This window comes from Telmatherina bonti (assembly GCF_933228915.1).
Source record: "Telmatherina bonti genome assembly, chromosome: 10".
Lineage (NCBI taxonomy): Eukaryota > Metazoa > Chordata > Actinopteri > Atheriniformes > Telmatherinidae > Telmatherina > Telmatherina bonti.
In genome coordinates, this window is record NC_136628.1 from 25,081,049 (window position 1) to 25,102,791 (window position 21,743).

The 21,743-nt window shown below is 39.3% G+C and overlaps 1 protein-coding gene across 1 annotated transcript; it reads right to left on the reverse strand.

Annotated features, from left to right (window-relative positions):
* Positions 1–2,127: 2,127 nt before the first annotated feature.
* Positions 2,128–8,929, reverse strand: chrne (cholinergic receptor, nicotinic, epsilon). The gene is made up of 12 exons (XM_079247761.1): positions 8,771–8,929; positions 6,059–6,192; positions 5,755–5,799; positions 5,473–5,582; positions 5,206–5,361; positions 4,984–5,084; positions 4,707–4,907; positions 4,038–4,152; positions 3,824–3,938; positions 3,527–3,734; positions 3,114–3,247; positions 2,128–3,000 (listed from the first exon to the last, which is right to left on the reverse strand). Exons 1-12 carry the CDS (start codon positions 8,838–8,840, stop codon positions 2,833–2,835), a joined length of 1,557 nt encoding a protein of 518 aa, XP_079103887.1. The 5' UTR covers positions 8,841–8,929; the 3' UTR covers positions 2,128–2,832.
* Between the last annotated feature and the right edge of the window lie 12,814 nt (positions 8,930–21,743).

Genomic DNA, 21,743 nt, shown 5'->3' on the forward strand with positions numbered 1-21,743 from the left:
AGAGGAAACACATTGACAAGCATGGAAAGGAGGATTTTGGTTTCTCCTCCCGCGAGTGAGAGGAAACACATTGACAAGCATGGAAAGGAGGATTTTGGTTTCTCCTCCCGCGAGTGTGAACATGAATAAAATAACGAGTCCCAACCCGCCGACACCTGAAACAGACGCTCAGGAATGTGAGCAGGGCGTCCACAGTCCAATCCATCAGTCTAATCATGTTACATGTGGAAGTTCGTCTATCCAAACAAAACACGTACAATGTCACGAGTTTTCCGGGAAATATTTTTATATTAGAGGTTGTTTTTTTTTTTGTTTTGTTTTGTTTTTTTTAACGAATATGGCGTTTACACAGCAATGTGTTTTTGTTCATTTGCATTTGATTTAAGGTGTGAGTATTATGTTATTCTTCTCAGAATACAAAAGAAAAAGAAGAACGAGAAAGTTCAGAAAAATGACGCCCCGGAAGTGTACGTCATGCTAGTAGCGATGAGCTTTCCTGTAGCTAGGAATGACTGCTTTGGAGCTAGGCAGGAATCAGACATCATGTTAAGATTTGCCACGCTGTTTACCAATTTCTGCGTACAGTACAAAATAAATAAATAATAAAATAAAATAAAAAAGCTGTTTTATTTGCCTATGATATAAGTTGACTCATTTTTATTAGCATTACTAGCCATTTAACCTTGTAGGCTACAATCTTTACACCTGGTGATTTTTATGACTTTTATATCCTCTTCATAAAATGTACTTAATCTAAACAAACAAATAATGCCACACATGTAGACAGAAGCCTGCTGTTAATTTACAAAGCACTTATTGGTTTAGGGCCAAAATAAATTCAGTATCTTTTGGTTTGTAAATCTACCATATCCTTCATGTTATCAGGGTCAACTGTAGTTCAACAGAGAGAAAGTGTTTGGGTTTTATTCTCCTCAGATGTGGAACAAAAGTCTCAGAAAACTGCAGGTCTGCTGAAACTATGGTGTTTTAAATAAATGTTAAAACCTTTTCTGTAACCAGTGTCTGATGTCAAAACAACTGTTAATCCATCACAATGTGACTGTCATTTCTTGTATTTTGTCTTGTGCTTTTTAACCTTTTCTGTCTTTATTCACTTTATTTGATTTCTTTTTAAAGTCTGTTTTTAATGGGCTTTTTTATTCTTCCTCTGCACCCAGTTTAAAGGCTTTTAATGTTGAAGGTAAAGCACTTTGAATAGCTTTGTACATTAAATGTTTTATAAAAAAATAAACTTGCCTTGATGCTGTATGTCACTTCATGATCAAGAACTTGACAGTGTTGATGTTGAGCAGACTGTCCAAAGTTTGTCCAAGAGGGCTGCTGTCCTGCAGGTTTTCAATCTATCCCTGTCCCCAATACATCTGGCTCACATTATTTGGATCCATTAGCCAATGAAGTTCTGCACAGTGAATGCTTAATTTTAGTTAGATGTATTGGAACAGGGATACATGAAAAACTTGCAGGACATCGGCTCTCAAGAACTGACTTTGGACTCTCCAAAAGTAGAGGGAGATTACATGCTTCGTTTACCTGCATTTGGATGTCTGAAGTCTACCAAAGCAAAGGTCAGATTTCACCCAATATTTTTCAGAATTTCTTTGTCTATTCTTGTAAAAAAAAAAAAAAACTTGTTAAAACAAGATTTAAATAATATTTTTTACTCATTTACTTAATTTACTTATTTTACTTAGTTCTGTAATTTTAAATTATCTAAAAAATTTATCTTTTTTTCCTATGTTCAATGTTGTTTTGTTTTCCTAGAATAAACTGTAAAATTGTCTCAGAAAATCAGAATGAAATTCTAAATAGTGTAAACTTTCAAATATATTAAAACAATGAAGGACACAGGACAAATGATTCCTTATATCATGCTTAAACAAGTAGTTTTGTAAATGTTTTGTTTCTGCAATCTTGAGGAATCGTTTACTTATCAAATTGTAAAACATGAGTTTGTCAGCAGTACAAATGACTTAAAGAATATGGTACGGTAACCATGACAATCACAGTTTTTGTAAAAACCATATCAGGGGTAATGTATATTTTTTTAAATGATTCAAGAGGAACAATTCAAGCTTAGTAATAAATTGATTGAACAAATAATTGATGATAGAAAGCATTTATTTTTACAAAATGATACAATGATAAACAATGAAAGCATCGATAAAGAGTTGGCTCACCATTTCCTGCACAGGTTAATCTTGTAAGACATTTCATGAGCAGGGACACATATTTAGACATGTTTTTCAGTCTGACGTGTGTTTAGTCCGTGCAAAATTGGCAAATTTATAAAACCACATTAATAAAAAGCATCTCTTCAGTTAGAGATTCCTCTTTGCTTAAGTTGCAAAATGTACACGTTTTATTATTTTTCGGCAATGTGGTTTGTAGCAATTTTATGTGTGAACTGTTAGTATAGTAAATTAACTTGATAGTGAAGCAGTATTGACTTTTTTTTTTTTTTTTTTTAAATTAATCAACACTAATACCTGAAGTCTGGACATTTTTAAACCATATTACTAAGTCTCACTTACCAAAAAAGAAATACCTTTTCTAAATAATACTTAGATTTGAAATATACATCCTTACCCACACACAAACTTAAAATTAAGTTATAAGTTTGAATGAAAATTCTCAGCTGCCAAACTAGTGCTAACAAAGATACATCTGGGTAGTGTTTATTAACACAGATTCACATGACTTAACCCTGAATCTTACCTTGGGATTCAATAAACAGCACTGCTTCCATCGTAGACAGCATAAGGCAAAGAGAACCATGAAAGTATTTTGACAAAGCTGATTGTGGTGTTTTCTTTAACTTGGGGTGTATTTTTTACTCTCCCCTGGAAATGGAAATTCTGGTGCTTGGTTGAAGTGCCCTGTTAGGAAAATCCCCACTGTACCGATGATGAAAAGAAGAATGGCAGCCCAGAAACACACCTTGTCAATCATCTTCCCAATCAGCACCCAACTTTCAATTTCCTTAAATGAAAATAGAAGAATTAGCCTGGATAAATTTACAGCAAATTTATAAAAAAAAACAAAAAAAAAAACAAAAGTGGGGAGTTGTAGAAAGCTGATATAATCACACTCACAGATCCAATATCATTTTGTTGTCTCGTGCTTTCAGCAATGAAGTTGCAGGCGTCCACACATTGTTTAATCTCAGGTGCTGCTTGTGCCAGACTCTTGTACAGGTTGGCTGTGCTGCTGACATCTATGTTGTCCACTAGGGAAAAGGTCACACACAGTAAGAGGACAGTTTGCAGCATCCAGCAACAAATATACTCATTTACTGTCACACTGACAATACAGTTTGCCTTTAAAACACTAAATCAAAAGAAGAATAGAAGTGACACATATTTTACAGACAATATTTGTATAATTATTTACTCTGATTTCTCTTGTGGGTTTTAAAATAGTAGGGTCACAATTTTTTTTGTGTTTTTGCAAGTGTCAAGCAAGTTTTTGAACTTGGGAATTTGATGCACATTTAAGACAGTCTCACCAATTGAACGCGTGAGTCCATGTCTCTCTCTCTGTTTGTCAAACATCATTTCACTGCGAGGTTGTTTCAACACATACTCCTCTGCTCTCTGCATGAGGCCGAAAGAGCTGCGTCGCCGCTCCTTCACACCATTTACCTCTGCCGTCACCTCACTGTCATCCACCAGTGGGGACATGCCTAAAAATCGAGGAACCATTTCCAAGAACAACTGTAGGAAACAGAAAGCATAACTGGCCAGTTACTAAAAAATATACACACAACAGATATTTTTGTTTAATGATCACAATGTGCACTTACATGTTTGATGCTGTGGGACATTGTATGAGTGCTGGGGCTGCGCAGTGAGAAGTTCAGCACCACAATTTGATTAGTAGCAATGAGTGTGGTAACAGACATGACAAAGATAAGGTACCTGAGGAGGAGAGTACAGAGGATGTGTTGGAAAGGATTTAGAGATTGCAGTAAAAAAACAAAACCAGCAGGGGTCAGCAGAGATAAAACACTGACTCACTTGCCAATGAGAGGGACAGAGAGAGAAGTCTCAGGGACCTTTTGAGCAATAAGAAACAGGAAGACAGTCTGGGCCAGCAAGACAGAGATAGACACAGTCAACTTTTGTCCTCCAGCTGTAAGGGGACAAAAAAAAAAGACTTAGGAAAAGGTGGACATGCACATTTCACTGTGCTCATGCACCATATACAGAACATATATTTTGTGTAAAAAGGCTTTATATATATATATATATATATATATATATATATATATATATATATATATATATATATATATATATATATATATATATATATATATATATATATATATACTGAAAAGCATATTTAATACAATAATTTTTGTCTACACATTTTTGGTAAATAAATTCACTGTTTATCCTGAACTGGTTTAAAATGTTCATATTTGAGCTCTTTTTAAAAAAAATTTATGCTCAATTAGACATTTGCTGCCTTTACTCTGGTATGATTTTATACCCGAAGGTATGAAGAGAGCAGGTACTGAGTTTGAATGCTTCATTTAAGTGTGTTCTTCATGATTTTAAGTGGGCACAATTCTTAAATCCCCTATTCTTAAATTTATTATGTTCTTTTTGGTGTGCTTGCTGCCCATTTTAAAAGTCTTGCGTAATAGCAAAAGGTTAAATTGGAACAGCTGTTTTGCTGACCTTGTGCAGGTAGGAAGTAAGCCAAAACAACCAGTGAGGAAATGAGGGAGCAGGGCAGGATGATATTGATGATGTAGAAGAGGGGCTTTCTTTGTATGACCAGATTGAACATGATCTCCTGATACTCTAGGTCATCTGGTGAATAGCGTGCGTTGATCATCTTCCTGGCTGGACGATGGACGATGGCCCACTCACCATTCTCTAATGGGAAAAATAACAATTCAAAGGGGAATCACATGTTTCAAATATTGAAATATTGATTGTGTATTTTCTGCACCTGTAAATGCCTCAGGGTCAATGTCCACCCACTCAATAGTGTCCCCTGTTTCTCCAACAGCCAAGATGAGGTCCACTTCATTGGTACTATATGTCTGTGATCTAGCATTACGGCAGTGTGCATAAAATAGAGGAGAAACAAACGAATATATCAAGAATTTAAAAATCAATAGACTTTTACATGTGTATGTGTCTTCAAAATTCTGCATGGATCTTACCACACCTGAATGCTAACGTGCAGTTTTGATAATCAAATGGGAAGTAAGTGATCTCAATGGCACAGGTGCTGCGATAGATAGCAGGAGGCAACCAGTACATCCAACCATTGCTACTGATCAACACATTGGCATAATAAGCAACGTCAAATTTACCATCAATACTGCAAAAAAAGAAAGCAAAGAGTAGAAAGATTTAAAACCAAATTTTATATCCTTCCTCCTTCTTCAATAGTGTAAATGCAGGAATTTGTGCCTCTGTGTCTGGACCTTACTTGTTCTCTAAGACTATATCAGGAAGCCAAACAGTGTTGTATGGGACACGAATAATATCAATGCCGTAATATTCAGACGTGTTCCAGGCAAGGCGATAATCTTCCCATTGCTGGCGATGACATGTAAATGGAAAGTTGGAGCAGACATTAAACACTGGAAACGAGTGAGGGCAAACTTTTGGTGACTATTTATTGCAGATTACACAAAGTTTCTACCAGAACTTTTGCTGAGAGTTGTTCAAGTAAAATAAAATCACATGTATCAGGAGAAGCAAAACTCACAATCTCGATCCACACATTAGTTGTCAGAGTTTCCTCCTTTTCATTCTTTAAAATAAGGGATAAAGTAGCATGAATAATTCATCTTTGCATATATTGCACTTAAATCCATTTTTGTTACGCCATATTTGTGATGAAATACAGGCTAGTGAAATGCTAACTGTTATTGACATGTAGCATAGATGATATACTAATGTATCATGTGTCTGTACATAGCTGCTAAAGACAAATATGGTGACATATGTGCTCATATATTTTCAATTAGTCTTTCTTTAGTTTCAAGAAAATAGGAGGATGGAAATCTCACCAGTGATATTAGATTAGTAAGTGTCAGCTTGATCTGAACTTGAACTTTGTCTTCAGGATGAACCACTGGGCGAATATTCTTTTTGTAGTTTCTGAACAAGTCACTTATTAGCTGTGTCTCCTCGTTACATTGTACTGTAGGAAGAAAAGTATTAGAAAAAGAGGGCAAATATGTGCACAAAATACATGTGAAATCAGGTCTTGATGTTTCAAAATCAGTTTAGTGTTACTTTGTCACCATTGTAATTATACTTCCACCTCATGGCAGTAGATCTATCTTTGCTTAGTTTAACACCAAAAGGAGACATGCTGGTTGAAATAATTAGCTTGTGATGATATTAGAATGACACCACACAGATACTACTGTACAACAGTTTGCTTAATCTCAGCTATGTTACAGAAGTCTGAATGTAAGGTGTTATGTTGTAATTGTTTCCTGTCCATAAGTAACATGATATAAAAATGAGTTTAACATTAAGCTGAACAGTGTTGTACTTGTGCTGTTGTATTTATTGTTGCAAGTATGGGGCACACATTTTTTAACATTAGATAAGATGATTAAACTTTTACATTGCATTCTCAGGCCTCAAAAAAACTCTCTCTCTTAAAGGTTTAGTTATTATCTCTCCTGCAGTCTATCTTTTTTATGATTTCAACTTCATTGTTAACCGGTTTTTGCTTTTTTAAGTAAAAAGTACATGAACTGCTTATTTTCACATGTGGGTGGACAAGTAATGAGTCAAACAATAACTACAACAGTTGTGTTTGGAAACTTGCCACACACATACTAATACCTTACTTAGCTGTCTATCTATCTATCTATCTATCTATCTATCTATCTATCTATCTATCTATCTATCTAGAAGATGTCATTCATTTTAAGCTGTTCCCTCATTGATGTGTCTGGTCCAGTCATGCCTCAGTTTATGCAGTTTTCAGCTGTAATTCACCAATGTGGCAGTTAGCATTACAAGTGCAGTGTAATGAAACTGGTGAGAATGATATCGGATGAAATTCACAGGGAAACAAATAATATAAAGAATGAAGTTGAATATTAGATATTTAGCAAATTAACAAGATGTTTTATAAAAGAACAATCACAGTAAGAGTAATGGTTTTGTTTATTTATGCTTAACAGCAATATAAATATATATATATTCATGTGATCCTCTTTTAGTGATATCAACAAACTTGTATTTGATAAGAGTAGATAACTGCAAAATATTTGAATTTATTTCGTAGAAAAAAATGTTGGTTCTTTAATAATTGTGTCATGTGAGCCGAGCTGTCTATTTGATGTCAGTGCTTTCACCTGCAGCTGTGCTGGGTGCAACAGAACAGCACAGATAGGAATGCAGAGGCAGAACCTGTCATTGATTTCTATTGGGCAATATGACCATGCACATCTCAAAACTTTGGCAGAAAACTAATTGAACTTGTAGTAATTTATCTGACATGATCCTTTCTGGAGACAGGGTGGCAGGCAGCACTGTGTCAGAGCAACATGATCATGCAGGTAAACATTACAACATCGTTGTTTGAGTGGGACTGATGCTCAGCAAATTCATCCTGGCTGAATTTTTACATAAACTGATATACACAACAATAAAAAAAAACAAAAACAAAAACAAAGAAAACTTCTAAAGGAGTTTTAATGTGATCGCAAAACAAAGATGAATAATCTGTCAATACATATTATCAGTCGAAGAGTTCACCAGCTGAATTCAGGGTATTCCAGTCTCGTCTTCTTGTAATCTTATCATAAAATTTAATAGAGGTTAAAAGAGAATCTGAGTTAATTCCTGATATCATACCTGGAATAAATTGGAATTTTGCTCCCAAATTTGACAGTGAGGATGATTACAAAATATCCACATTTTTGTAAAGTACTTATTTTCGTAATATCCAACTATACAAGGTTTCATAGCCCTATTTTTTACATCTAAGATCTTCATGTATTCTGTCCTGTGATAAGTGAATAAAGCATAGGGAGTCTACATTACAGGAAGGCTCTTGTCTAAGCTGGCACCTTTCAGTGAGAAAATATTTAGTTGTTCCAATGACCTCCACCAAGGGGAGCATTCAGCTATCAAGCATACCTTTACATGTTGAGAGCCCAGACAGGTTTGAATAATGATTCAAAAGCCTGAATCATTATTAAGTACAAGCTTTCACTTTAGGCCCCCAGCAGATTTCTAGCACATCGTTTTGCCACAGAACGTCTTTAACATAACAAGCTTTCAGAGTTTAGTGTTGTAGCTTTCATGACAAAGCATGAAATACTCACTGATTTCTTTTGCCTGTCTTATTATTTGAATTATTCCCATATTTATGGAACAGAATATCCGTGTGTGCATCAGGATCAGTGGAAATCCAAAAAATACATATTTTTGCCATAAGAACAAAAACAAGGCCCCAAGATGTGTTGTACTGGATCAGTTTATGAGCAGTCATCAACAGAGCTGCCATATTAGAGCGGAAATAGCATAAAGCCTACATGAATTTGTCTAAATTATATGAACGTATATACATTAAAGGTTTTTTTTTTTTTTTTTACAACACTGGCAGTCATCATAGTTAAGATATTTAGAGCTGATTGTCTATCTGCTTCTAAACAGCACAAGGCACTTCATGCATTATTTTGCTAGATATTTTACTCAATGAAGACATGGTCCATGAGGATGTGCCCAAAGTTTGCTTTTGCACCACTTACCCAGGCTGATTAAAGTCCCAAGAATAGTTATAACTCCAAAATGTTTCCAAAAGCTGCTCTCTGCCATCATGTCCCAACTTCTCTCCACAACACTATGTTCAACTATAAAGACTGAGGGAGAGAAAGACTGTGAGAGTAAAGACGGTGGGTAAGAATCCTAAATCCCCCCACCAAACACCCTGACTGTCGCCCAACCCTGTTGTTGCTATCCATGGCTCAGATTACACAGCAGCTGGAGGCACTAAACCAGGACTTCAAGTAACACTCCGGTCACCCCCAATAATCATCATCATGATCATTAGACAACAACTACAATGCTGGATGCATGTACACATAACTTTTTAATCCAGACATGTGGTTAAACATTTGATTGATACTATATTTATGTCCACTCTACTGAGTATTTTGGATTTCTCAATAATATTGTGTTTGTCAGACTAAGAAAAAGAACTGATTCATAAACCCTGCGTATGCACCATGGAGAACAGGTGACTGGCAAAGCTGTTCTCCCTCTGCTATGCGTCCAGGGTATTAATACATACTGCAGACGCTTACCACTTCAGCGCTAGGACTCCAACAGGGAAACAGTGTGCAGACAGTTGAGGTTAGAAAGGTGGAGGCACACAATGCTCACAAAGCTCTTAAAGTAGTGGAGACGCTGACTGGGATCTGCATTGAGATAAGTCAGCTAACTCTTTTTATTTTTGACGGCAACAATCAAGATGGTTTAAAAATTTGTTTTAGGAAATAGAGGTCAAATATGCTATGATAATTACTGCTGTGAGTAATAAAAGTTGTCTCTCACTGTAGTGGTAAGGGCAGCGGACTGATTTTTGGAATGTGCCATTTGAGTTGCTCAGTATGTGATATACTTCTAAATATATAGTTGGGAAAACAGAGATGAGCTCCTTTAAAAGTAATTGGAGCCTGCAGATAGCAGATTGTGTGTCTCACACTTACAACTCAGAGACAGAAGAACCACGCAGCTTCAGATCCAAGGCCTTCTGTCTGGAAGTCTGTCGTGTAACTGAACTGATAAATAGTAAAAGGTTGGTAGAGGGGAAAAGCTTATCCGATGATTCCTCAATAGGCTATATTTGTACAGATTTGCCTAATTTTTTCCATTAAATGAATGACCTTGGTGATTTGCTTTTTAGGGTTGAGTATTATGTTCTTATCCCGCACTTTTATCTCAGCTAGAGGAAGGGAAATTTTCCATATATTAACTGTGCCCAATGCAGTGCTCCGCTTGAACACAATGCTTTTCAAAGCCATACACTGACAAAAGGTATGAAGAACAGGATCTTCTCAAATATTTAATAGTTTATATATTTATTGAACGACATGAGATATGATAATAAAATCAAATGAGAGATAAAAATGAGGATTCCTAAACAATAAACTCTATTTTAGAGCAGTGTTGACAGAGACAGACTCCGGTTACAAAGAAAAGCTTTCTGGATTATACACTCTAGAATGGGAGTCCAAAGGGTATGAATCAAAAAAGCTGAATTGATTACTTTCAATAACCTACTTGTTTATTTCAAATTAATGTTTTTGGTGGCATTTTTTGTTTCCTATGCTGTGACTTGTGGCTTTTTATAACAAGTTTGATGTCATTGTATGTGTTCATGTGTGTGCCTAAGAATAAGCTTAGCAATATGTTGATTTTTGCCAAGTATTATTGGATGTTTTTCTTCCAATGGCATTGCTCCTTTATTTAATCTTCCACCCACTCTGAGAAGATTGTCCTCCTAAGTTGGATCCAACTTGTAAATGGAACTTTGTTTGCTCACTGCTCCCTTTTTTGCCAATGTGGTTATTTCTTCCTCAAATTGTTGTTGCTGGCAGTAGTGTACAATAGCAGACTCAGCTTGTGAGAGGTCATCAAGGGTCAAGGTGGATTTCTTTGATGTTCTGGCTTCATTTGAGGATTTGTTTTGAGCAGGATCCGGCTCAATGCCCATTTTTCCTTTCTTTGTTGACTGAGCTTGAGCATGAGGGATTTCAACTTGAGAATCCAAGCAGCGGATATCTTGAGCTTTGGCCAGTTAGAGAAGTAACAAATAAGACGATCAGAAGGATTTGAAGGACCATCACCCATAAGGTTCACAACTGCCTTCCTGTGGACTTCTGGATCATCAATCTCCAACATGGTATCAAAATGAGTTTGTGGCCACTCCTTCCCAGATTTCCACAGAAATTTGGGACCCTCCAGCCAGATGTGATATTCAACAAAGTTAGATGCCCTCATTTCTCTAGATGCAACATCTGCAGGATTGTCCTTTGAGCAAATGTGTCTCCATTGAGAAGGATGTGAAACCTCTCTTATAGCTGAGATCCGATTTGCCACAAATACTTGAAATCTTGTGTCTTCATTATAGATGTACTTCAGCACTGATGTACTGTCTGTCAAAAACACAGAATCATCAATCTGAAGTTGCAACTCAGCCTTCAACAGAATCCACTCGAGCAGCCAGGACAGACGCTGTTAACTCCATTCGAGGGATTGTGACGGATTTCAGTGGAGCAACTCGTGCCTTGCCTAACAGGAATGCAACATGAACTTTGTTCCTGGAATTTTCCAGCCTGATGTACAACACAGTTCCATAGCTATCTTTGCTAGCGTCAGCAAAGTGATGCAACTTAGTACAGACAGACTCCCCAAAGTCTCTTGGTTGAATACATCGACTTAGCTGAAATGATATTAAGAACTCAAATTCTCCAATCCAAGAATTCCATCTCTTCAGAATATCAGGAGATAAAAGGATCATCCCATTCACTTTTTCTCCTGCAAAGTTCCTGTTGCATTATCTTTGCAGAGAGAGTGACAGGTACAAGGATGCCTAAAGGATCGTATATAGAGCTAGTTACTGATAGCATACCACGTCTGCTGAGAGGCTGTTTTAATTCCGTCTTGAATTTGAAGCTTTCAGATTCCACACACCAGAGTAGACCTAATGCTCTTTCAACAGAAAGTTTGTCTCTATCCAGGTTGAGCTCTTTCAGATCCGTTGCCCGCTGATTTTCTGGAATGCTTTGCAAAACGTTTCGATTGTTGCTGATTCATTTATCCAGAACAAAGCCTCCTCGCTTGCAGAGAACATCCAGATCCTTCAACACTTGCTTTGCTTCCTCCTCCAAACTAAAGCTGATTAAGCAGTCATCCACATAGAAGTTATGTTTCACTGTTTGCGTAACCACATCAGAGAAGTCAGCTTTGTTGTCATCAGTAGTCTTCCTCAGTGCTGTAAATGACCTTGCTAATACTTGTTTCATTGTGAAATCAGTTCGGAAGTGTTATGTGCTGTGTATTTTTGATTCAGCTAAAGCTTTTATTTTGAAAGGGTTCGGAAGAGTAAGGTGTCGAAAATCAGCCGCAATTGCTGAAAAAGGTATGCAGCTGCAGCGTGAAATCCCGGGTGTAAAAGAAAGTGCCCCACGGTTACGCAGGGAAATTGTTAGAGCTAAAGGAAGGCTACTTATACTGTCTTAGCACCTGGTTGATGAGGGAACAAGGTTAGTATTTCTGTTTTGTTATGTAAATGCAATTTTGTTAAATCTGACCGAAGTTTAATGTGGTCTGCAAAGTGTAAAGTTGAATGGCTTTTGGCCACTAGATGGTGCTCATGCTCTTTGATAAGGACCATTCTTAATAAGAAACGTTCAAGTTTAATAATTCTGATGTTTAATCAATGTGAATGTAAATACATGTGGGTAATTTTGTGTTATACAACAGGTAAAAAACAGTGTTAAAATGTTTAATTAACATAAATGGTAATAGCACCCAGAATAGAGATTGTTAAAGTGGATTTAAGGAAATAAGGTAAAAACATACAAATAAGGGTGCTAATTGTATTTTATTTGCTTTTGTAGCTCTTACGGTGTGTTTACATACACGGCTGATCAATAAAGGTTGTGAACCATCAGTTCGAGAGACCATCTTATCAGTCGGGGATGCTACAGTAAGAGCTTGACCCAAGCTGAGAAGAGCCCCCACCGTAAAAGAGTTCAACTCCTCCTCAGCAATGAGGGTCTCAGTGAAAGTTAATCTACAGATTCTATAAGGCTGCCAGGGATCTGATGGTCTACGGCATCTGTCCTAAATATGGAGACATCTGAAGAAGAAACGGAACCCACAGTGGATCCAGGGCAATGAGGAAACTGATCGTAGTCACCCTGCTCGTCAAAGAAGGCCAACAGAAAGGATGCAAGCATATCAAGAGGAGGAGGCCAACAGAAAGGAAAAACGTCTTCTCAAAGTTTACGATGAATGGAAAAAACAAGTACGTGCATCACGAGAGCAGTTAAAGGGAGACATATCAAACAGTCAAATAGCTTCACTGACAAACATCTTAGAGAAGGAAAGAGACAGTGTCATAAAATTGTATACGGAAATCAGGGAACACATTACTCCCTCCAGTGACACAAGTCGACTCATAGATGCATGTGAAGCAGTCACCAGAGACATTATAAAGGTTGCACACGAAAGACTGTCAGGCATAGATGACTATGATAGTAATGCAGTAAAGACACGTCTTCGTGAGCTTATTGACCCAGACTATGCTCAATCCATTTACAGTTCTTCTGTCACTTTCCCTAGTAAACATTCTTCCGCAAATACCTCAAGTTCTGCCAAGACATCAGTTGCTGCAAGGAGAGCAGAAGCTGCAGCAGAGTTGGCCGCTAAGGAAGCGGAATATGAAGTGTTGCTAGTAGAAGAAAGACAAAAGGAAAAGATCCAACTTTTAGAGGAAAGGCAAAAAAGGGAGCTTGAATCTCAACGGCGTGAGTTAGAGAGACTAAAGGCCAAAAAGGAGTTAAAGGCTGCACGAGCTAGACTGATGACTTATGATCAAGAGATGAAGAGCGAGTGCAGTGCTAATGCTATAAATATATGCAGAGCAGCTCAAATGTCTCCCACAGTTTTTACCCCAATTCAAGTTCCAAACAGTCATGTGATGCCTACCTCACTTCCACAAACTGACGTTCTTCACCTAGCTCAAGCAATACAGGACAGCATCACCATGAACAGACTGCCAACTCCAGAGCCATCCACATTCACAGGTGACCCGATACAGTTCATCGAGTGGAAGGCTTCATTTGTTGCACTCATTGATAAAAAGTCTCGCCTGCTGACAAACTGCACTATTTAAAGAAATATGTCGGAGGCCCAGCTCGAAAGACACTTGATGGCATCTTCTACAGAAATTATTGTGATGCATACAGAGATGCATGGGAACGCCTCAACCAAAGATATGGACATTCATTTGTCATTCAGAAGGCGTTCAGAGAAAGGTTGGCAAAATGGCCAAAGATACAAACAAAAGACTCTACAGGATTTAGGGCCTTTGCAGATTTCATTCAAACATGTTATGAGGCCCTGCCCCACATTGAAGGCTTAAATATTCTCAGTGATTGTGAGGAAAACCAAAAACTTGTTCAAAAGTTACCAGACTGGGCAATTGCAAGGTGGAATCGACAAGCTACTCAATTCATGAAAGAAACTGGGAAGTTTCCAAGTTTAAAGGACTTTGCAGAGTTCATGTCATCTGAGGCAGAGATTGTTTGTAACCCAATTACATCATTTCAGGCTCTCCACTCTACAGACTTCATCACAAGCTCTAGCAAAAATAACCAAAAGGAAAAAAGGCCCACCTCAAGTGTTCTCCACACTCAGACAGCAACAGAGACTGAAAACCCCAAACAAAGGTCAAACGTTAAACCACCATGTTTGCTCTGTCAAGACAATGGACACAAGCTTCACGGCTGCCCACAGTTTAAAGGCAAATCGCTTGAGGAGCGAAGGAAGTTCATAAAAGAGAAAAACCTCTGTTATGGATGTCTCAGACCTGGTCACAGTGCAAGGGATTGTTGTTACAGACTTGTGTGTGAAATATGTAAGAGAAAACACCCTACCTGTCTGCACGACTTCAGCTATGATAATGACAAATCAGCCATGAACCCAACTCAGAGCAACACAGAATGTGCTGCAACTACACTGTCTCTCAACGCAGAAACCAGCGAAACCAACGTGAGTACTTCGATGATTGTGCCAGTATGGGTTTCATCAGAGCAACATCCAGGAACTGAAAGGCTAGTTTATGCGCTTTTAGATACTCAGAGTGACACAGTGTTCATTGACCATGATGTGACCAATAGTCTTAAAGCTAAATCCACCCCAATAAGGTTAAGGCTCACCACAATGGTAAAGATGCTGTTGTTCCAAGCAAGCGTGTCTCAGGTCTAAAAGTGAGAGGCTACAACTCCTCAGAAATTATTGAACTCCCTCCTGCTTATACTAAGGACAGTATACCAGTGAACCGCTCTCACATTCCTACCTGTGAGACAGCAAGACAATGGAATCATCTCAAGGTAATAGCAAATGAGATTCCCCCACAGCTTGACTGTGAAGTTGGCTTGTTAATTGGCTACAGTTGCTCCAAGGCATTGGCTCCAAGGCAGGTAATCTTAGGAGAAGAAAATGAACCCTATGCGGTCCGCACAGCATTGGGCTGGAGTGTTGTAGGTCCCACATCTTCTCACCATGACTCTTTAAGCATGTCTACTGTGTGTCACAGAGTTACAGTCAAGGAGCTCCCTTCAGTGACTCCAGCTGATGCGCTCAAGGTTCTTGAGTCTGACTTCAAGGAAGATAACAAGGACAACAGGTCAGTGTCTCAAGATGACATACTCTTTTTGAACACATTGAAGGAAGGCATTTACAAAAACACAGAAGGACATTATGAAATGCCACTTCCATTTAAGGATAGACCGCACTTACCAAACAATAGACAAATGGCCACCTTGAGACTTCAAAATCTCAAAAACAAGCTGTCAAAGGACCAAAGGTACAAAGAACAATATGTAAGGTTCATGAGTGAAATGATTGAAAAGGGCCACGCTGAAGAAGTGCACAGTGAAGCAAGGGAAGGAGAAAAGTGGTATATTCCCCACCACGGCATATATCACCCTCAAAAGGCAGACAAACTCAGAGTAGCCTTTGATGCCTCAGCAAAATATAGAGGTAGCTGTCTCAACGATCATTTGCTGTCAGGCCCAGATCTACTGAATAATCTTCATGGTGTTCTCATTAGATTCAGAAGGCATCAAGTTGCACTGTTGTGTGACATTGAAAAAATGTTCCACCAATTTCATGTGTATGAAGCAGACCGAGACTATTTAAGATTTCTGTGGTGGAAAAATGGCAACCTGGACTCAGCCCCAAGACTTTCGCATGAAAGTGCACCTTTTTGGTGCTACATCCTCACCTGGGTGTGCCAATTACGGGTTAAAGCATCTTGCTAAAGAGAATGAGACACAGTATCCTCTTGCTTCACAGTTTATAATGAAAGATTTTTACGTGGATGACGGTGTGACCAGTACTGCGAGTGTCACAGAAGCTATTCAGCTTGCACAAGAGGCTAAAACTCTCTGTGCTTCAGGCGGCCTCAGACTACACAAGTTTGCAAGTAATGACAAAACTGTGTTAGAAAGCATTCCAGCCTCTGAACGTGCCTCTCCACAGCAAGCATGTGAAATACAACTTAATGACTCTAAACTTGAAAGAGCACTAGGTATTCATTGGCACATTGATTCAGACACACTCAGGTTTCGTTTTCGCCCCAACGACCAACCTGCTACAAGACGTGGCATTCTATCTATGGTTGCATCTCTTTATGACCCGCTGGGATTCATTTCCCCATTCATACTCCTGGGCAAAGGAGTGCTCCAAGAGACATGCAAACAAGGCACAAACTGGGATGACCCCCTTCCCAGTGAACTAAGGCCAGTGTGGGACAACTGGAAAGGAGACATTAAGAACTTAGAAAATGTCATAATACCACGCTGTTATGTTCCTGCAGAATTTGGCCAAATAGTAAAAACAGAGTTACATCATTTTTCTGATGCAAGCTCACATGGTTATGGTCAGTGTTCTTATTTACGATATGTAAGCAAAAACGAAAAGGTGCACTGTGCTTTAGTTACTGCAAAGACCAGAGTTGCTCCCCTCAAGGTGACGACAATACCAAGACTCGAACTAACAGCTGCTGTTGTCTCAGTTACTGTAAGCAACTTTTTAAAAGAGGAGCTTGGACTGACACAGATAGATGAGTATTTCTGGACGGACTCTAAGGTAGTTTAGGCTACATTAATAACGAAGCATGTCGTTTCCACACATTTGTCTCCAACAGAGTTCAAAGAATAAGGCTCAATAGCTTCCCACAGCAGTGGAGATATGTTCCTTCCGAGCAAAACCCTGCAGACATTGCGTCCAGAGGCTCGAGTGTAAGCGAGCTCATTAGTTCGGACTGGTTCAAAGGGCCACAGTTTCTATGGGACAAAGAGATACCTCCAGCTGCGGAGATTGACACAAATGTACCACTCGGAGATCCAGAGGTCAAAAGGGTACACACGTTGAACACACTTCAAACAGAAAACAAAGGTTTATCAGACAAGTTAACAAAGTTTTCTTCATGGTACAAAGCTACTCAAGCTGTAGCCTGACTCATTCGTTGTGCCAAAGGAGACAAATCACTGGGACACAGTACAGTGCAAGAAAGACTTAATGCACAAAGTGTTATTGTAAAAGACATGCAAGCCAACGAATATGCCGAGGAGATAAGGATGCTCAAGAATGGAAAGGCACTGTCTCAAAAAAGCAAACTGTTTCAAATGGACGCCTTTCTTGATAGTGATGGACTCCTTAAGGTGGGAGGAAGGCTCAAAAATGCACCATTGTCTTCCACATTGAAGCATCCAGTTATCATTCCAAAGGGTCACTATGTCACTCAGCTGATAATTGATCATTTCCAAAGCAAAGTGCAACACCAAGGGAAAGGACTAACAATCAATGAGATCAGATCAAATGGATTTTGGATACCAGGCATAAACAAAGCTGTGGCAAACTTCCTGCACCAGTGTGTAAAATGTCGCAGACTCAGGCGAGGCACAGAGGAACAAAAGATGTCTGATCTCCCAACTCAGCGTTTAGATCTATCTCCACCATTCACATTTTGTGGAATGGACTGCTTCGGTTCTGACTAAACAGGCTTGCAAGGTGCACAAATGTTATGGACTTCTGTTCACATGCTTCTGCTGTAGAGCTGTGCACATAGAGATGGTAGACGACATGACTACAGATGCTTTTATCAACGCACTACGTTGTTTTATAGCCATAAGGGGAGCAGTCAGTGAGATAAGGTGTGATCAAGTAAGCAATTTCATTGGAGCTAAAAATGAGCTGCAAGAATCTTTAAAGCAAGTGGACTCTAACCGCATCACCACATTTCTTGCGGAGAAACAGTGTGATTTCAAGCTGCACACTCCTCATTCAAGCCATACGGGAGGAGTATGGGAAAGACAAATCAGGACAGTTCGCAACATTCTGCTCTCAGTGGCTTCTCTTTCTGCAGGCAGAATGGATGATGCATCACTAAGGACCTTCTTTTATGAGGCAATGACTATTGTGAACAGCAGGCCTCTCACAGTGGACAACCTAAACGACCCAAACAGCCCAGAACCAATAACTCCAAATCACCTGCTTACCATGAAGTCAAAGATAGCCCTACCACCTCCAGGTAAATTTATCAAGGAGGACATTTATGCACGTAAGAGGTGGCGACAGGTGCAGTACCTATCAGAACAGTTTTGGTCACGTTGGAAAAGAGAATATCTGTCCAACATTGCAACACGGCAGAAATGGCACACTCCAAGAAGAAACTTGAAGGTTGGAGACATTGTCTTGGAGAGGATGGACGAGTTACCACGAAATCAATGGAGGTTAGCGCGAGTTATGGACACAGTAACAGACAAAGATGGACTCGTAAGAAAGGTGAAGATTCGCTTTGGAGAAAAGAAAACGGAGAAAGGACAATGCACTGGTAAAACGTCAACAGTGGAACACCCTGTGCAAAAACTGGTTCTGCTCCTTGAGACTGTTTAACCTCTTGTACCATTCAAGGATTTATTCATATGGACAATGTGGTTTCATGGACTTAAGTCACACAGTTTTCCAAACTGTGAGCATTTAAGCAACAACAGCAAGGCCCTGTTGATGAACCATCCAGCTTGAGCTTGTCAGAGTGGACCGGCTTTATAGTTGTAGCAAAGCTTCTTTGTACTCCACCTGACTTTTGCTGTTTGATTGTGGATAATTTTGAATTAATTGTTCTTTGCTGAATAGGCTCAATAACTCCATAAATGGGATCTGACATAATTTTTACATGTCTTTCCAGAAATGTCACTAAATCATGCAGATGAGCTCTGCGGTGATATTGCTCCATAATATCATGGGCTTTAGTTCTCCATCCTTCCCTCAATTTGAAAGGCAATTTAGAGATCATCATCTTCATATTTGTTGGCATGTTTAATTCCTCCATGTAATCAAGGTCTTGCATCACATTACAACAACTACGCAAATACAATGCATATGCTTGAAGGGATTTGACATCTTCTGATTTTATTGACTGCCATGCCAACACCTTGTCCATGTATGCAGTAGCAATCTTATATTCGTTTCCAAAATGTTCTATTAGAAGATGTTTTGCCATATTGTAGCCACTTTCAGGAGACATATGCTGACAGCTATGGACCAATTCCCTTGGCTGTCCAGGTAGTACTACATCCAGGCAGTAATTGCTCCAGGTAGTACATGCAGTCAGCTTTACTGGCCTTTTGTTCCACTCCTTGTTGAGATGCTTTGATAAAATGATGATACTGCAATGGGTCTCCATCAAACACAGAAATATCACGTGGTGGGAGAATTGAACAACACTGTTGATTAACAAGTGTCTCCATTTATTTTTATTTTGTTTCTCCACAATGGCAAACATGTTGCTGGATTCCATCCTGTTACTTATTTGATGTTGAGTCTCTGAAGTGTTTGTCCCTCCACTTTGGAATCCTTTGATTAGTTTGTCACGTTGTGTTAACCCTGCTTTTGGTTGTTTTGGTCTGGAGTCCATTAATTGTGGTTTACTTTGTACTGGTGATAGATGACAAATTTCTGGATCCTTTTCACGTTGCGGCTCATATGCTTTTGCCATTGGATAGAGTGAAACAGAGGTTGATGGCCTCCTCCATCCACTTTCCAAGTAAGAGTTCATACCATTTGATTTTACAGCTGAACGTTGTTCCTCCACAGACTTAAAACATTCAGCTTGACTGTTGCTGCAGCAAGCTCCGTTTCAATTTGGAGTTGTTCCTTTTTAACAGCAGCTCTTGTTCCTCTAATGCATGACGCTCCTTTAAAGCTGCCATTCGGGCCAAAAGAGCTGCTCTCTCTGCAGCAGCTTTAATTTTTGCAGAAGTACTGCTGAAATGCTGTCATCAGGATTTATATAATCAAGACAATCATCTTTGTTTTCATCCATATCTTCATTTTCAACCTCATGAGCTTGTTTCTGCATTACCCACTGTTTGGCATTTTTAACATCAGTGTTAAACATCATCTTTGCTTTAAACCAGATTTCATGCCTTTCTTTTTCTTCTTGTGGCAATAAACACATGATAGAATTATGAACATGATGTATTTCATCACACAACTGAACAAAATCACCCACAGACTTGTTCACTTCAGAAACATCACCCATTTCCATTAAACCTTTTCTCTCTTAAATGAGCAGCCTTATTTAGTTTAACCTTTCTGGTATTTTGTAACCTTTCAAACTTTTCCGCCACTGCTTTGGCAGTAAGTTTAACCTCCCTTTTTCCCAGACCTGCCTGGGTTTCAGTCTGACTTGTGGCAGTCTCAGATTGGTCCAAAACACGCTCCTTGCCTGCTGCATCAGCACTCGTGTTTGTAACGTTTTCCATAGTCAACAGTCAATCCAGCTTCAAAGGACTTTGTCAAGTCATTCAGTTGGCGTAGCTTGTCTGCTTATTTTGACTTAGCAACCAGTGCACTGGAATTACGCGTTTTTATGGCCATTTTGAGTGTAGCGCTACACATACCTCAGAGAAGTAGCCTAAGCCATCTTCCTCTTATCAAGCCGCTGACGCTCCTCGGCGTTTACCAGTCCAGCGATCCACAAACTCGTTCATCAACAGATGATGCTGAACCACTCTGGCCGATGTAACTCCTGCTCATCCAACACGACAAAGACAGCTCCAAGCGACGTTTCCGCATCACCGACCATCCGCTGCCGACACCCGCCTGGTACGAAACCACTCCGTAGTCGCAGCTCCTCACCGTCCTCCCGATGCACGTCGATTCTTCCAGGTGTGTCATTTGACAGGTGACAGCTTGGGCCACAGTTGATCGCTTCAGTGCCACGTAAGCACAAACTCCCACACTGGTCCGGTTTAGGGATCCCAATATTCACTTGGATGCAAATCTCCGCTTCTTGATTTGCGTTTGTCTAAATCAATTTTGACTTTATTTGAAGGGGCTAAGCCAATGCTTTAAGCCACTGGAATGTTAGGATCGGAAAGTTTGCCGACTCGCTTTACCTGATGTGGAGGATGATGATAAATTGTCCAGACGCTGCAGTTGCAGTTTAAAAGCAGATTTCGAACTCCAATGTGTCCACAGTCAATAAACCAACGGTATTCTGCGCGTACAGCGTGTTCCCGGCAAAGCGGTTGTTGTAATTTAATAATTATCCCGTTGGAGTGTTCGAGGTCACATAGCACAAGATAAGTTTAAGGTTGAGATGAACTGTTGGAAAGTACAATCCAGCTGCGACTGGTTACATTGGGAAGCCTCCCAGAACCAGATCCCAGCAGTCATGTACATGATATCAGGGAAAAGAGTGTGCTTTCAAGGCTACATTTTAACTGTGTGTGTGATGGATATGGAGAAGGGATAAAAGAGAGGACAAGGGGAAGATCGGGGCTTCTTGCCCGGGTCTGGGTCGTGTCATCATGCTGAGCTGTAACTATGCAAAGTAAATAGTCTTGTCCATATATACGAGAGTCATTGGTCGGTCTGAGATCCGGTACCTGCGTAAAACATGGAGTAAAACGAGGA